Genomic DNA, 14964 nt, shown 5'->3' on the forward strand with positions numbered 1-14964 from the left:
CCAATCATTCCTTGTACTTCGCTGAGAAGGTGGTAGCTACTGATGATGTTGTCGTAGGGATTTTACTCGATCATTTGAAAGCAAAATCATACTCTTTGATTTCCGTTTGATTATGTGTCATTATAAACCATGTCAAATAGAACTCTAGATCCATAGGTGTCCCCTGAAGCTCTGGTTCCATCTTCTTTCACGTTTTAATTTTTACTGCTAACAATATTTGGATTGTCTGTCAAATTTTGCATTCATAAAAAAATGCAAGCTGACGCAAACCACTTTTCAAACGATTGTATATTGGAAGATATCCGTTTAAATTTTTTGGCAGAGTTCAACATTTTGATACGAAGCTAAACTTATATGATGTCAGCGCAAATTATTTCTAAAAGGACTGTAGTAGTTGTTAATCAAGTGTATATTGTATGGTGGTTTAAGGGTATATGAGGAAGAAGAATGTCTAATCTTGTTTCTTGTCTTTTCTAATTATATTCTTAATGTCCTGCAGGAAGACCTTCTCTTTCCACCAACTGAATAATTCAAAATTGTTATCGATATGTAGCGGATATTTGCAATTCACAGTACTTCAATTGTGACTTACATTGATGCCAGTGCAAACAAGGCCGCCACTCCTCCAACAGCAATATGCATGACCTTCTCGCGAAACGTTGTCCATCCTATTATTTCTTCAGACAACCTGGTAACGGCCCATCCTGAAGCAAACGCCAACAAGACGACTTTGCTGGGGAACCAATTTCGAATGGTGATCATTTGTGATAACAAAGACACATCTTGCCCACGCTTGTCCAAAAAGTATTTGCGAATGAAAATCCAGCTATATATAATACGAGATCCGAGATTTACAATGTTCGCCAAAATCAAACCGATGGCACCTAGGTGCATAAAGTGCATGAAGAGCACACCCGAAGACACAAAGATGAGCGAGAAGACGATCATGAACTTGCTTAGCCGAGCCAATTGCTGCTCTGTTGCCACTGCTTGAACAAAAGCTTCGCTTATTCCGTTGATACCCATGACAGGAACATATGCACAGTAGAAAGAAAGGACTAACGGTGCATTTGTATTTTGAGACCATGCAGAACCGACCAGCAGATCAATCAGTGTAGCTGTGTAGTTTGTCGCAAAACATATAAATATGAGGCCGAGGAGAATATGAAACTTGAAAATAGTAACAAGAATGCGAGCAGAGGTTTCAAGCACCCGGTTTTGCGACTTTGTCAATGGCTGATCACCAATATCGGACAAAAGCTTGGAAAACAGCGTTCTGGCTGTCTCCTCCAATGGACCAAAAAGAATGCGAACGATCAAAGAACCTTTGCAAAGACAATGGTGTTAACATTAATGATGGTTTTGGTCGTATCTTTCAAATGGCGTCATAATTTGCCACCTCATCTCTCTTACCATAGTTAACAACCAAAGCATACACTCCTTGATCCTTGTCAGAACTAAGAGCGGACACCAGCATTTTGTCGCCTTCTGTCAATACATGCTTCAAAAGTGACTGTTTCGTTAGAGTGACAGACAGGTCAAGCAGTTCTCTGTCAAACCAGAATGTTCTTGTGCTGTTGAAGAAAAGTTGAATACTCTTGAAACATCTTACATACATCTCGGTCTGTCTGTACTCACCTTCCGTCCTCGTTGACAGCTACCAGCTTTCGAGGTAAGATGGTCTTGCCATTGATCTGACCACTTCTGACTTTGTTGATAAAAAATCCAGCGTATCCAAACACCATTACAAGACTGTACGCAAACTGAGCCACGGCAAAAGCGAGTACACCATATCGGTTTGTGGCTGATCCATTGGATCCAAGAACAGTTAATCCGAAGGTAAGCACGCATCGTACGAGAACACAAATTCCTTCAACAGATACACGCAACTTGAAGTAGAGGTTGCTGAGAGCCATAATGTACAATGGCTCGATGATCAGCTCGCAGTATGCAGATAGGCCGAATAACACGATGGATGTGCGATAGAATGGATACTTTAAAGCGGTTTCGTCGTCAATACTAGAGAGGTAGTACACACACGCCGTCAATGTTGTCACTAGACCTATAATCATTGGCACATAGGCGAGGTTTGTTATTTTCTGCACCTGACCTTCTGCAGACGAGACCAAAACAGCATCCTTGGATACAGGTTTATCGGACTTGATTTCTTGGGTAGTTTGTGAGTTACCTCCACGTAACAAGGCGCAACGGAAACCTTCTCGGCTTAAAAACAAGATGGTTGAGAGTAGTAACTCTAACTTGACGGAGGCGATACCGAGAGTTTCTGCTGACGAGTAACGTACAACGATCTGATGCAGTGCAAAAGTCAGCATGCGAGAAGCAAGCTGTAGCAAGATTAGGTATGATGCCCCGGCTACAGACGATGACAAGACATTGTTAACATTCTTGCTGTCGTCTGCACCTGGTGATGGTTTTTCGGTAGTCATGCAATGAGTTGAAAAGGAACAGCGAACAAAGGGGACGAAAAATACGTCATGGCGCTCTTTACATACGAGATTTTTTATTTGTTCCAAATGCACGGGACGGAGGTTGGCCTCGCATCCCTTGCGCCGGTGTGCGCGCTATAAGCTAACTGATTGCTAAACACAAGCGCTATTACTATGAAAGGGATCACGATTGATCATGAGAAGTGTGCTCCAACTTAGCCTGCAGATCGAGCTTCTCCAACTACCAGGGTATCGTGGTGAGTAATTTTCAAAGTGCAAAGGTTTAGAAAAGTTCAAAAATCCTACCTCCAATGTCTCGTTTCTTTCCAAGAGGCTCTCCAACTTTTGCCGAAGCTTCTCGACTTCAGATTGTTGAGAGCTAACCGACTAAATAATATGTTAGTCACCGGTTTCTTTGCATCACACGCATAAAGCCACTCGGGTACTTGCCTCCTTTGACGATATCAGAGCCCTCTTTTCGTTGGATTGTTCTATTTTGGTTAAAGTTGCCTCCATTTCGTTGTATTTGAGTTGCATTTTACTAATATGAAAAGAAGTGTTAACGCACATTCTGTTACAAGATTGTTAGTAGATAGAGCACCACGGTATATGTACCTCAATGTAGCCTTGGCGGCGTGTTCACTCTCCCGGTAGCTTTCGAGAATATTCTCAGTAGCCCGCCATCGCGAAAGTAGACTTTCGATGTATTGCTTTTGCGTTTTTATCGTCCCGGTATCTTGTTCCCACAGCGCTAATTGCTTCGTCAATTGATCTATTTCGGTCTCGTACTCTTGAACAGTCACTAGAGTGGGCCTTAAGAACTCCAGTTCGCTCTCGAGATCAAATACTCTGATAATAGCACATCAGCAAACAAATCAGGTGCCGTTAAGTTATGATAACAAATAAATACCTCTTCCGAGCTTGTTCCAATTGGCCATCTTGAACTTTAAGAATAGTTTCAAACTCTGCAACTTGCTCTCTTGCTTTGGCCATTTCCATTTGCCATTGCTTTCTCTGTTCTCGGTAGTCCCGTAACTTCTTGGACTGCTCTTCTTCCCATTCAATATGCCTTACTTTGGTGGTTGCATTTTCAGCCTTCAGTTTATCTAATGCTGTGGTAGTGCGCTGAAGTTGCTGTTGCAACATTCTTGTAGCATTGTACTGAAATTTGTGATTAATGGCCATTATCAGTAGTCTACCATAGAGCTTTATATCTTACCATTTGTTGCCTTTCAGCTTCAACAGAGATATCCATCACGTGTTCTCGATGTAACCTGCCAATATGTTGTAGATGTTGTTGCTTCAAGAACATCTCAAAGTTCAACTCGTTGCGCAGTAACAGCACCTCTCTCTTCAGAGCTGCAATGAGAAGTTTTTGTTCCGAGGAAGATGTGCCATCTTCCGCTGCCATCATATAGTTTGGTGCTGGTGTAGGTGCCCCTTCCGATACCGTCATATCGTCTGGATTTGGCGATCCTTCTGCTGAAGATGGCCAGTGTTCAAGGCCAGATTCCTTAAAATTAAAAAGATCATCAGGTTACTGGTCATATCCAGGCAGAGAAGTCGTATAAAATGTACAGTAATAATGAAGTTCAATCTTACCCAGACGTCATCCCCTACAACTACTTCTGCACCGCTCTTTAAAGCCTTGTGAACATTGAGCACATTAGCAATCGAAACTGCCTTCATTTTCTTCTTATTGCTCGGGGTAGGTGTATTTATCGGTTGATCTTCCACGTTGTCCTGGTGAGGACTAGTCGTCAAAGGTTCGCTTTTCACAGCTTTGGATTCACTGGCCTCGGCGCGCACTTTTTCTTCAAACAACCAGGATGATATATGAGCATTTGAAGAGTTTTCTTCGCTAAAGGCAACTCGAGATGCTGCATTAGTAAGATCTAAGCTCATAATCTGGGCCATGACATCCGGCGGTTCAAGCTTCATCCATCTCGAGTGGTCGACAAGCTCGGTTGAAGCGTCCATGACAACAAGGTTCGGGTGAAGCATATGTCTATTAACTTGGGGCTGGTACATAAAGAAAATTAGCATTTTAACAGGATAGCAATTTGCTTGAAATAAGATCAATCGACTTACTATAATTCGGGATCGAAAGGTATCTTCGTCAAACTGCTCTGGTAAATTGAATTCATTTCTTCCAAAATACCCATACGGAGCATGAAGGAATGAGGTGAAGTTGCATGGATACAGGCCATATAGAGAGGTGAAAAATGCACCGGTTCTCGGATTTGACGGAGGTGCAGCCAGTTTCGAGAAGGTATAATCTATACCCGATGTTAGTGTATGCCATACTAGCTCAGCGAATCATTCTTTCAGCCTTACCAAGTACATCCCAACCATCAATCTGTATATTCTTCGATGATGCTTCCCGTGATGCTAAGCTAGTATCCTGTGTACTACCACTATTTTGTCTAAAGTCACGCAGCTGATCCCAGCAAACGGCACGTGCGAAAATGTAGAAGAGCTTTGGTAAAAAAGGCGAAAGGTAGGCGCATATCCGAGGCAGAAGCATAATGAGGTTGGTGACAGAAATGGCAATAAGGGTTGTGGAATTATCATACTGAATGATGGTTTGAAAGTATTAGTATCATTTGGGGTTCAATAACTTGTTGCATGTACTGGTTCAATTACCATCAAGGACTTCAACATGGAGTCAAACAATGGTGTTTGCAATATGTCATGAATATGTGTCCTCTGAATGAAGTATCGCAGTTAGAAAACATAACTCCCAAGTGTGAGCTGAAAAACCTAAGAGGTGACATACCTTGCGAGGAATAAAGGCGCTGATGAGGTAAATGATTTGAAGGCGATACTGACTTTGTACAAAGTAATCTTCAACGAGCAGAAAGAAACTCTGGAAATGGGGGAAATAATAAGCAACCTTTTTGTTCCATTGACAGACTACTCATGTCGTGATGGTTACCTTTGTCCTAGCCGTTCCAAATGCAACCATGATGGCTGACAGGTTTTTTGACCACTCGTCCTGCTCCTGATCAAGTAAGGTTTGATGCTGTGATTTCATTCTGCTGGTATCATCAACTTCACTTGGCATGTCGAGAGCATCAAGTGCTTCCATTTTATCTTGTTGCTGTCTGTTTGACCATTGAAGATAGTCTTTAATGACCAGGTTGAGAAATGTATTATTTTTGATGGACTCAGAGTTTTGGTCTTCTAATATTAAAGCATCAGCGGCAATTTTGATAGATTCTTCTTTAGATGATTTGGAATAATGCGAGTTCTGAAGAACAGGCTTGAGTGCGTTGGGCCACCAATCGTTGAGTATGCGGTTGACTCCAAAGACCGGGAGTAGCTGATGGACTATTCGAAGCAAGACGTAATGTTTCGTCTGAACTTTCGTTGTGACGGGCTGTATGGACACAATGGTCACTGTTGGATCAGCTAGTATTTCTGTCTTGAGTATATGTAGTAATTCGGCTGATAGCTTGTCAATGGCTCCAGGATCGCCGAAGGACGGAGTGGTAGTTGACTGCGACCGCTGTTGATCCAAATAGAGATCTATGAGATCCAGCACTTCCTGTGCATCGTTTTGTGGTGTGCTTCGAAGAGCAGAGGCTATAGCCTGCCCAATCTCCTTCAACGACACCATGTATTAGTCGTACGACTGATATCAGATAGAGGAAACGGCGCGATAGAAAGCGTTCGGTAGCGCAGGTTGGGACGGGGAAGGAGTGACGTGCAATTTGCCACAATCAAACTGGCTGGAAAGGCAGCCTGTTTAATTTTTTTGTCTCGTCTCCTCACACTATTTCCTCATGGAAGCTGAAGCTGAAAAGCGAAAACAAAGACTGCAAGCTCTGCGTAAGCGAAAGCTTCAATCAGAAGCCAACGATCAAACCAACGGAGAAAAGTAAGGATCATTGCACCCGTCTCGTTTGTTCACGCTGCGAAACTAATCAACCTTCGCCCATCTTGTTAGACCCGAGCTTTCCTTTAGAAATTACACACCAACAGATGAGGAATTACAAAAGAACACGAGCATAGCAACACCTGACGATATCCAAAATACTGTTGAACAAGAAACAAGAAATATCACCAAGGAGGCATTGGAAGAAGCTGAACGCATGCATAAAGAAGAAATTGTACGTGGAGCTTTCTATCGACTGTGAATTTGGCGCAAAACCCACTTACTGACGTTTGCATGCATCAATAGGATCTTTTCAGCTTGGCACCGAAGCGTGCTAATTGGGACTTAAAGCGGGACGTCGAAAAAAAGTTGGAAAGTTTAGATAAACGAACACAACGAGCTATTGCTGAGATTATTCGTAAGTACTTGTGAATATTTCTTCCATGAGGACATGTCTGTGTGCATACAAATACAGCCATGGGATTTGCGCGAGATCGGAGTCGTGCTTTGTATACTAACATGATGACTATTTGATTTAGGCGAGCGCCTTAAGTCTGATACAAAGACTGGAACAGGCATCGCTGACGCTGTTGCTGACGCTGAAGCAGCACAAAAGATGGACGAAGCAGATGAAGATGAAGATTAATCGACCGTCGCCATGAATACTACAGCGCCGTTAACTTTTCATGTACATAGACTGACGAAGAATAAAAAGAAATTGAATTTCAGATACGCAGCTTGAACGCTAATGTTATTTATATGATTGTGTTCTATACAGGCCAAATGAACGGAATGGTATACATTTCAAAGAATAAGTTTCAACAGATATAAAATGGATATTGCAATCTCAGGCAATCCTATGGTATTTAGTAAATGACACTAGATAGGATGGTTTAGTGTGAGAATATAGATTATACAGGGCATATACAAGATGAAGTCTTACCGAGCAAATCCTGGACGTTGAATTTTGGATTCTGGCATTGGGTTTTTCACGTTATCTGGAATCACCATGGTCTTGAGAGTACCTTTGATCTACATCATTTGTCTAAATGTTAGTACAACCACTTTATTGTATTATCCAGGATCATGGAACACCATATTACCTCTTTAACCGTTATACCACGATATTCCAGCTCCCTCATGCCGTTTTCATCCTCGTCCTCAGTCACCTTATTTTCTTTGGTTGGGATATTGTTACCCGACCTGCGGGAGAACAATGTGAAGCGGGATGGAGTGGTGGCCCCTGAGGAATCTAGTGAAGCTCCTGATGACGCAGATGTAGGGGTGCTGACACTTTCAGTTAAGGCAGGAGAAGAAGATTCAGGTTTTTTAGCGCTAAAACTGAATAGTCTTGATGTTCTAACGCTTATGCCAGGTGAAGGTCTGGGATCTGCTGGTGGACTGGTAGATGGCACAATGGATGCAGATCCTAGAGATAAACTTGAGAGGCTTTTGCCGGGATTTGTGGACATTTGGACAGCAGCCGCAAGCACCGCTGTCATGCTTTCTACCGTGACATCTTGCGATGTTTCCGCTGGTGCTTCGGGTAAAGACTTGTTAAAGTCATACTGAGCATGTCCGTTTGGACTCGCTTGTAGATCAACCACCTCAAACGTCTCCTGTGAGAGATTGGGCCGGCTAGATGCAACATCAGATGACATGCGAATGGATGCCATCCCCGATCCAAACGAAGACTGCGAATTTTCGCGTTGCATCATACGTCCTGGTGTGCCATTCAGAGTACCACTGGAATGGTTAGCCATGGTAAAGTAATCCTCTCCACGGGCGAACGATTGAGGTGTAGATGGAGATGAAAGCGATGGTTCGGTAGCCCTGCGCACGATGGACGCCTTTCCGGAATCCAGGGACGAGGTGATGACCGGGTCGTTCACAGTCGACTTTGAACGAAACATTGGCAGCCAAGAGAAGATACAATAGCTTAAGATGGATTGGGATTCATTTTTATATATTATTAGTTCTTGTACGATGGTACAAAATGGCTGTGTAACGTCTGAGCAGCTACTGGATATAGTCGTACGCGCTTGGACAATCGATATTGATTTCACTGGCATCTACGGGTCGATGCTTTTCTGTCGAGAACATATTCTAAAAAAATTAAGAAATCAGTCAAATTGCCAAGCAATTTGGTCATAGAATTTGATAAACACTTACATTCCATAAAGCTATGGCCATTATTTGATTTGCACAGAGATTGGGATGGAAGCTATAAGCACCAAAAAAATAAGTTTCAGGTCTTCTCCGCATGTTCCCAGATGGTGGGACAAGGCACTCACCAGTCCATTCCACTGAAATACGCTTGTTTGTACTTTGCAACATCAAACGCCGTCAATGCTGGCTGCACCACTACCGTAAAGTCATCATATATCTGAAATTCATCGGCTACTTTATACATACGAAGATTATATTCTTTCACCATATCATCGGCCGCTATCAAAGAAGAGAAGATTAGAGGAGTGGCGTTCCAGTGGCTTCACACATTTCGCAAATAGTAAGATACCTCTTCGATCTTCATCCGTACCCTGAGCACATGGGCAGATATACATATTTGACTTGTCCATCAAGAACTCGCAATATTGCTCACCCCGCGCGGCGTCATACACTACCGAAACCTGACAAGCAAGTGGTCGTCAGATGACAACCAATGTCAAAAATTATTCATGCAACAACAATTCTTACTTACGCTAAACATAGCCATTAAGTTGACAAAAGTATGCCCAATTTCGGTTCTCAATCGTTCCAAGGCCAGCCTTAAATGATGTTCGAAAGCGTCTGCAGTTGCTTGGTCTGGTAAGCCCGTCGATGGCGCTGCGCATAATCCACACAAATTGTTGGCACCAATTAATACTGTGATCAATTTCCAGTCATCCCGTATATCTGCGTATTCTTTATGTGACAATTGATGTACCAGTCGAGTCACTTCTTCGTCCAACGTTTGAACCACGCCGCCACTTATCTTTCAATGCAAATGCGAGTAAATTTTGGGATTCATGCATTATACCAGGGATCCAGGAGTTGTTTTTCAATAACTTACTGCACCATTCAGTCCTTTTCCTCTCGCCAGTGGCATAGTAATGCCAGCTGGTCCACCTTTAGTATCCGTATAACTCGAGAGAAAATTTGCAATGGTGTACTCATCGGGGTCGGATCCAGAGCTAAAAACTTTTCCACGGTACTCCCAAACCGTCCCAAAAGGTGGCCTCGCTGATGGCATTGTCAGTTTCAATCATACACTCGGCAAGAAGTCAAGGAGGCATGCTAAGCACTTTACCTGTCTGCATACCGAAGCCAGCCGATATACTATCTCCGATAGATATGACAGCTTTGATATCCTGTTTCGCCAATCAGCTTTCCATTATCATGATCAAAATTTGGGAGGTGCAAATGATATTGTCTCACCTGAGGGCGCAAATGTCGAACATCTCTCTTTGCTATACCATCCTCCCAGTAAAATGATGTGCAGTTGAACTTTGGTACATCGAATAAGCATGCGTCTGACTTTGTAGAGTTGGATGAGTGTGGAAAAACGTTGTAGAGTTGCTCTAAAGCATGGACCCACTCAGTTGTATAGGGAATGAGGACAGATGTCGTTGTTATTGGGGTTTGCTTCAAGGGAAGAAAGGGCAATAGTGCTGCCAAGTATGAAAAAACCATAAGAAGAAGGAAAAAGAGATTCGAAATTGAATGAATGTCCCCGCGGACAAGTTGACAATGCTCAAAAGGTCACATGGCCCGGAATTTTTTTTATTTTTTGGGTTCTCATCTATGATCGCTTCTTTGCTTTTTGCGCAGCTCTGATTTTATCCTTTACAGTCAATTCCTTCTTGATTTCCGGAGACTTTGGAGTTTTGCTGGAAGTGATTCCAGTGAATTTACCATACTTACGGAGGACTTTTTCCTCAATGGATTCCAGCTCCCAGTCATGTGAGGTGATCATCAAGTTCTCTTTCTCCGCCATGAAAATCTTGTTGAAGTCTTGTGGTTGTCCAGGTGCTGCCATGCTTGCCATACCTGCCATACCTCCTCCCATAGCAGCCATATCATTCATGCCAGCCCCAGCAGCTAATGTAATTGTGAGGTCAATAAATTGGCTCATTATAATGATGCAAACCCAAAATATACAGAATATTACCGTTATTGTCTCCCAAAATCAATGTGAAAACACTGCTAAGACCAAACAAGTTGAGGAAATACCAGGAAAGTGAAGAAACCCAGGTAACATCCATGTCCCGGGTATCAACTCCACTTTGAAGCATTGACTTGAATCGCAAGGTCAAAGGGAAAGGCAGCTTAACTGGAAGGGTATCAGCCATGTTCACCACCAGTGATGCATTTCAAAATGCGGTATACTTACTGACGACGAAGCCTTGGAAGAAGAAATTGATCCATCCCATAATAAGCATCTGGGGAACCATGTTGGTTACTTGCTTTTTCATGCCTTCCATCATGCCTTCCATCATATCTGGATCTGTCATTGGATTTGGCGCAGGGACACCTTCCTTTGGCGCATTTGGATTTTTGAGATATTTGCCTTGGTCGTATGCCTCCGTAAGGAATGCTTTGCGACTTGCAAAAGCGTGTGGTGGAATAGCATTTCGGAAAGCTCGGAGTTGTGATCCTCTCATCAACGCTTTGCTGTAATGCTTGCATTAGTGCTGCTGAATCGCTGCATATTTTTATGCAATGTGCCAACTCTACCTTTCTCTGACAGCTTTCAACTGTGGCTTCTTGGGAGTTCCAGTAATAAGTACAGTTATATGATGTCTAAGGACACCAACGAGTAACATCACCACCATAATGGGTAATAAGACCCAGTCTCTAATGGCTACAACGCGAGCAAGTCAGCATTACTACACATTGGCCCTAAATCCATGATGCTCACGTTTTATAACACAATACCTGGATCCAATATCATTTGCTTACTATGAATAGTTAATTGTGTTAGCTCAGTTTCTGATGGCAGCTCTACCAGGGATTACTTACGCTTCACCCAGAGTGGCCATGGTGAGATGAAGAGATGTACAAAAGTGACGTGCAAAGACTCCGCTTGGCATTTTACAGCTTTTTATTAGACATGGATGATCCCAACGCAGACACCGAGTGGTAAGTAATCTGTTTTTCTTACTTGATTTACATGGCTATGTATTCTTAATTACGTTGGTGTTAGGAACGACATTTTGCGCGCACGCGGCATTCTCCCTCCTAAAGATGAAAAGACCGAAGAGGAAATCAACGATCTGATCGATGAAGTAATTGCAGAGCGTGTTGCTAAGAACAACAGCCTAGATGACAAAACCCTGGACGAACTTGACGAGCTAGAGGACGAGCAGGATGACAGAATCCTTCTAGAGTATAGGTATGTGAGTTCGTTAAGGCCATCTGATGTTTGTGGACGGCCGTACCTTACTTACTAACGTGCTATCCTGACAGAATGAAGCGTATGAAGGAAATGCAACAAATAGCCAGCAAAGAAAAGTATGGAGAGGTGAGGCAAATATCGAAACCTGATTTTGTCAAAGAGGTCACCGAGGCAAGCAAAGAGTGTTCTGTAATTGTCCACCTGTACAATGACTCCATTCCCGCTTGCAAGTTGATGAGTAGGCATTTGTCAGAATTGGCTCAACGATATAAGGCTGTCAAGTTCTTGAAAATAGTGGCAGATCAGTGTATTCCAAACTATCCCGACCGCAATGTCCCTACATTACTCGTGTACGTCAATGGCGATATCAGGGCTAATATGATCGGTGCCATTTTGTTTGGAGGAATGAAAATGACCGTCGAAAGTAAGTGGCTCTTGCGCCAAATTGTATGTTCGGCAGGACCTTTTTATTGATAGTTTGGCAACAGGTCTTCGTAAGCAATTGGTTCAAACAGGCGCGCTTCCTGTCGAACCAGGTGACAAGGACGAAGAGCAAGAAAGCTCTCGTAGTAAAAAGTCTCTCTACAGCTCAAGTGCAACAGCTGCCTTGAGTGACGATGAAGATGATGAATACGACGATAGAGGTTACACAAATATTTAAATCGATATAATGCCGGAGGATTGTATTGAAAAGACCTCTGACCTTTCCTGTCATGATCAGCATAGATAGACAAACGAATATTGTAGACATCCAACGGATGATCAGAGACAAAGCTGGCCTCACATGTACATGAACGAATAAAATTTTATTTTACTCCTCTAGAAAGTTTTGATAGTGGTCTTCGATTTGATGTAAAGCCATAGAAATGAACCGGGAAATATACAAGGCAGCTATCTCAAAGATGTTCGTCCCCTTACTAACTACGTTAGTATGATGAAATCCACACAAAGATAGCAGCTGTTCAAAGTTGTTCTTGCCATATCTTCCTTTGAAGGTATAACAACAGCCCCTGGTTATCAATCGAACATAGAGCCTCTAGCTCATATTTAACATTTTGATGCAAAATGTAGGAAAGTTCACGGCTGTATCAAATTTTGTAGACAGTTAGCTGCGTGATACTAAAGTAAATTATAGGTAAAAAATAAATAAATTCAACTGTACATCAGAAACTGAGCACGATAATAACTTTGATTGAATGGCGGTATATTGCTTGCATTTTCATTTGCTATAAGTCGTAAGTACGAGACAGTAGACATTGCTTTTTTCCTGTCAGCTTCGTTTAAATGTATCTTGCATCCATGGGAAATTGGAAAGCTGGCGACATTCATTAATCAATGTCTTACTTTTCAGATGATGCAGATTCGTTGCATACCTTTTCAAGTCCTGAGAGTGTATTCCTAGCCATTGTATATCTGGGCAGGTCAATATTTCATTGTGGTGATACTTTGACTGGAAAAAATGAGACTTTGCTGAGCGACGCCATTTTCGGTAATCACTTACCCGTCCACCCCACTTGTATACGACATGAATGTCGATTCCATGCGGATCTCCGTCTATTAGGCTCCAAATTTTAATTGTATGACTAGCGATATCTGACATGGCGCAACATCTATTTGCGGTGGATATCATATTCAAGAGGTATCTTGTTGCAACATCCTGGTAGCACTGACTTGTTTAGCTTAGCATTCAGTTCCGAAGTCTCCTATTAAACTCACCGGATACCCCTTTCCCTAAGCGCAAGAAACCAAAAAAATTTCAGTATGATACTCAAATGTATCGTATGTTCTGATATCTGCTCACTGTTATAAGCACACAGTTCCAAAAAAGATTGCTGAAGTTGTTTGTCAGAAGCCACCGAAATATAGTCTGTTCCGTTTATTGTTATTAAACACATCAAATTATTCTGACCGTTATATTTGATTTTCTTCTCACCTCTTTTTCAACCACCAATACATTAGTGGCTTTGCATTGTATGCGCTGTATACTTCCCTCAAATGGAATGGGGACACCGAGATTCTGCGAATAGTTCATTAATAATACGCTACGTCTTACTTTTCTAGTTGAGTCGACTTGCCATTGTTTTGTCATTTGTTGTTTGTACATTGAAGACTGATGTATATTCACAGCGTAAGACGCTGCCATTTTTTAAAATTATCGATATGGGCCCCGAAATCAGTCCTTTACAGGAGGCAGTCTAAAATATTCTGTAGTTTAGCATAAACTTCTTTGTAAAAGTGACTTATATGCTGCTTATGATTCCTTACTATGTTTAAATTATGTCTAGGAACACTGTATTTATAGCATATGTTCTCAATAACCTTCCAGAAGCCAAAATTTTAATTCAACGTGATTAAAACTTTAACGAACAAAGCGCGACACCATACCTCGTCCACGGCCTGCTGAGAACCGAAGAGCTCAACGTCTTGATAATATATGTGTCGCTTTGTAATTATGACATCTTGAATTAGAGCATTATATATAATCTCCAGAATACGGAGGTAGCGAGCTGCAAAGTAAATAAGTATCAGGTCAAATCTAGCTTGTATGCTATCTGAGGAAATCTTTACCGAACGATTTGAAATGGCCATCCGATACCAGCCGTCGAGTATGGCTAACGCTATCAAGTCAGAGCTAGCATTAAATATAGTTAAGCACGACTTGTTATCCAGCATTGGTAATTGTTCCTACTTGAGGCTGAACCGACTGCAAAGCCCATGTTCTCCAACGAAAAGCCTTCGATGATATACTGACTCTAGAATTTCGAGTATGGTTCGTTCGATCTTGTCAACGAGGTAATCTCTGTAATTACTGAATGTGAGTGACAAGAACAATAACTTAAAAGATTCGTCGAGGTTATATTTATTTACCTCACGCTTATTTCTTCGTGAGTAACAACTGCGTGAATTGTTTGGAAATCTAAAGCGAAAGAGTTTAAGGGACACAATTGAGTGCCGAGTCGCAGGGGATAACAGCCATTGGCTGTACAATCGATTGAAGCGATATAATATCTAACCTTCACTTGAAAATCTGTTAACAGGGTTTTTGGCGTTCGAAGTTGAAGCATTCATGATAAATGTGATGGAGAGACAATATCGATTGCTCAAAAATTTTATGTTTGTGGAACTCGTGGCACAATCCAGCACATGCTCATCTGAAGGCCATAGCACAGCTACTATTGGGCTTTGAAAAGAAGTAATTTATGTATCAATTTCACATTAAAACATAGAAGGACTTTAAGTAAACGATATATTGGAACTTA

The 14964-nt window shown here is 42.0% G+C and overlaps 8 protein-coding genes across 9 annotated transcripts; 2 read left to right on the forward strand and 6 right to left on the reverse strand.

Moving 5' to 3' along the window:
- Positions 1-484: 484 nt before the first annotated feature.
- Positions 485-2539, reverse strand: K450DRAFT_262491 (uncharacterized protein). The gene is made up of 3 exons (XM_051592490.1): positions 1639-2539; positions 1414-1574; positions 485-1325 (listed from the first exon to the last, which is right to left on the reverse strand). Exons 1-3 carry the CDS (start codon positions 2445-2447, stop codon positions 589-591), a joined length of 1707 nt encoding a protein of 568 aa, XP_051440266.1. The 5' UTR covers positions 2448-2539; the 3' UTR covers positions 485-588.
- Positions 2500-6136, reverse strand: K450DRAFT_262494 (uncharacterized protein). Its single transcript, XM_051592491.1, has 12 exons — positions 5386-6136; positions 5227-5316; positions 5094-5156; positions 4785-5022; positions 4539-4726; positions 4026-4469; positions 3667-3960; positions 3358-3608; positions 3063-3296; positions 2898-2988; positions 2754-2834; positions 2500-2688 (listed from the first exon to the last, which is right to left on the reverse strand). Exons 1-12 carry the CDS (start codon positions 6067-6069, stop codon positions 2632-2634), a joined length of 2715 nt encoding a protein of 904 aa, XP_051440267.1. The 5' UTR covers positions 6070-6136; the 3' UTR covers positions 2500-2631.
- A 5-nt stretch (positions 6137-6141) lies between these two features.
- On the forward strand, positions 6142-7206 carry K450DRAFT_262498 (uncharacterized protein). The gene is made up of 4 exons (XM_051592492.1): positions 6142-6330; positions 6400-6562; positions 6634-6745; positions 6867-7206. The coding sequence occupies exons 1-4, from the start codon at positions 6236-6238 to the stop codon at positions 6971-6973; spliced, it is 477 nt and encodes a 158-aa protein (XP_051440268.1). The 5' UTR covers positions 6142-6235; the 3' UTR covers positions 6974-7206.
- K450DRAFT_262501 (uncharacterized protein) lies at positions 7021-10283 on the reverse strand. 2 transcript variants are annotated; one of them, XM_051592494.1, is made up of 8 exons: positions 9745-10283; positions 9617-9677; positions 9380-9549; positions 9029-9301; positions 8846-8957; positions 8622-8775; positions 8500-8551; positions 8123-8433 (listed from the first exon to the last, which is right to left on the reverse strand). In XM_051592494.1, the coding sequence occupies exons 1-8, from the start codon at positions 9997-9999 to the stop codon at positions 8347-8349; spliced, it is 1164 nt and encodes a 387-aa protein (XP_051440270.1). In that variant the 5' UTR covers positions 10000-10283; the 3' UTR covers positions 8123-8346. The 2 variants fall into 2 exon arrangements, with proteins under 2 accessions (XP_051440269.1, XP_051440270.1); XM_051592493.1 differs by lacking the exons at positions 9029-9301; positions 9380-9549; positions 9617-9677; positions 9745-10283 and adding exons at positions 7021-7206; positions 7271-7359 and having other exon boundaries at positions 7431-8433; positions 8846-8890.
- K450DRAFT_262509 (uncharacterized protein) lies at positions 10212-11373 on the reverse strand. Its single transcript, XM_051592495.1, has 5 exons — positions 11329-11373; positions 11245-11267; positions 11044-11170; positions 10700-10980; positions 10212-10639 (listed from the first exon to the last, which is right to left on the reverse strand). Exons 1-5 carry the CDS (start codon positions 11346-11348, stop codon positions 10425-10427), a joined length of 666 nt encoding a protein of 221 aa, XP_051440271.1. The 5' UTR covers positions 11349-11373; the 3' UTR covers positions 10212-10424.
- Positions 11374-11419: 46 nt separating this feature from the next.
- Positions 11420-12178, forward strand: K450DRAFT_181081 (uncharacterized protein; the record flags this gene model as incomplete). Its single annotated transcript, XM_051584355.1, has 3 exons — positions 11420-11448; positions 11513-11701; positions 11776-12178. The coding sequence occupies 3 exons, from the start codon at positions 11420-11422 to the stop codon at positions 12176-12178; spliced, it is 621 nt and encodes a 206-aa protein (XP_051440272.1).
- A 480-nt stretch (positions 12179-12658) lies between these two features.
- Positions 12659-13847, reverse strand: K450DRAFT_303671 (uncharacterized protein; the record flags this gene model as incomplete). Its single annotated transcript, XM_051593798.1, has 6 exons — positions 12659-12787; positions 13078-13154; positions 13206-13370; positions 13421-13435; positions 13638-13721; positions 13758-13847. 6 exons carry the CDS (start codon positions 13845-13847, stop codon positions 12667-12669), a joined length of 552 nt encoding a protein of 183 aa, XP_051440273.1. The 3' UTR covers positions 12659-12666.
- Positions 13848-13954: 107 nt separating this feature from the next.
- K450DRAFT_163169 (uncharacterized protein) lies at positions 13955-14203 on the reverse strand (the record flags this gene model as incomplete). Its single annotated transcript, XM_051584032.1, has 2 exons — positions 13955-14023; positions 14090-14203. Coding segments are annotated over 2 exons (183 nt in total), but the record flags the coding sequence as incomplete, so codon positions are not given.
- Between the last annotated feature and the right edge of the window lie 761 nt (positions 14204-14964).

Source organism: Umbelopsis ramanniana (assembly GCF_025399195.1).
Source record: "Umbelopsis ramanniana AG unplaced genomic scaffold K450scaffold_98, whole genome shotgun sequence".
Taxonomy (NCBI): Eukaryota; Fungi; Mucoromycota; class Umbelopsidomycetes; order Umbelopsidales; family Umbelopsidaceae; genus Umbelopsis; species Umbelopsis ramanniana.

What these genes read in the sequence shown, in the direction of transcription:
- K450DRAFT_262491 (XM_051592490.1), bottom strand. Translation starts at nt 2,447, where the DNA reads ATGACTACCGAAAAACCATCACCAGGTGCAGACGACAGCAAGAATGTT. An exon ending in GCTGTCAACGAGGACGGAAG is followed by an intron (nt 1,575 to 1,638) that starts GTGAGTACAGAC and finishes TTTCTTCAACAG; the next exon opens with CACAAGAACATTCTGGTTTG. An exon ending in TGCTTTGGTTGTTAACTATG is followed by an intron (nt 1,326 to 1,413) that starts GTAAGAGAGATG and finishes GTCTTTGCAAAG; the next exon opens with GTTCTTTGATCGTTCGCATT.
- K450DRAFT_262501 (XM_051592494.1), bottom strand. Translation starts at nt 9,999, where the DNA reads ATGGTTTTTTCATACTTGGCAGCACTATTGCCCTTTCTTCCCTTGAAG. An exon ending in TATTTCAGTGGAATGGACTG is followed by an intron (nt 8,552 to 8,621) that starts GTGAGTGCCTTG and finishes TGGTGCTTATAG; the next exon opens with CTTCCATCCCAATCTCTGTG. An exon ending in TGGCCATAGCTTTATGGAAT is followed by an intron (nt 8,434 to 8,499) that starts GTAAGTGTTTAT and finishes TAATTTTTTTAG; the next exon opens with AATATGTTCTCGACAGAAAA.
- K450DRAFT_262494 (XM_051592491.1), bottom strand. Translation starts at nt 6,069, where the DNA reads ATGGTGTCGTTGAAGGAGATTGGGCAGGCTATAGCCTCTGCTCTTCGA. An exon ending in GCCGCCAAGGCTACATTGAG is followed by an intron (nt 2,989 to 3,062) that starts GTACATATACCG and finishes TTTTCATATTAG; the next exon opens with TAAAATGCAACTCAAATACA. An exon ending in CTCTGATATCGTCAAAGGAG is followed by an intron (nt 2,835 to 2,897) that starts GCAAGTACCCGA and finishes CATATTATTTAG; the next exon opens with TCGGTTAGCTCTCAACAATC.
- K450DRAFT_262509 (XM_051592495.1), bottom strand. Translation starts at nt 11,348, where the DNA reads ATGGCCACTCTGGGTGAAGC. An exon ending in GCAAATGATATTGGATCCAG is followed by an intron (nt 11,171 to 11,244) that starts GTATTGTGTTAT and finishes CTCGCGTTGTAG; the next exon opens with CCATTAGAGACTGGGTCTTA. An exon ending in TTGAAAGCTGTCAGAGAAAG is followed by an intron (nt 10,981 to 11,043) that starts GTAGAGTTGGCA and finishes CAAGCATTACAG; the next exon opens with CAAAGCGTTGATGAGAGGAT.
- K450DRAFT_262498 (XM_051592492.1), top strand. Translation starts at nt 6,236, where the DNA reads ATGGAAGCTGAAGCTGAAAAGCGAAAACAAAGACTGCAAGCTCTGCGT. An exon ending in GATCAAACCAACGGAGAAAA is followed by an intron (nt 6,331 to 6,399) that starts GTAAGGATCATT and finishes CCATCTTGTTAG; the next exon opens with ACCCGAGCTTTCCTTTAGAA. An exon ending in GCATGCATAAAGAAGAAATT is followed by an intron (nt 6,563 to 6,633) that starts GTACGTGGAGCT and finishes ATGCATCAATAG; the next exon opens with GATCTTTTCAGCTTGGCACC.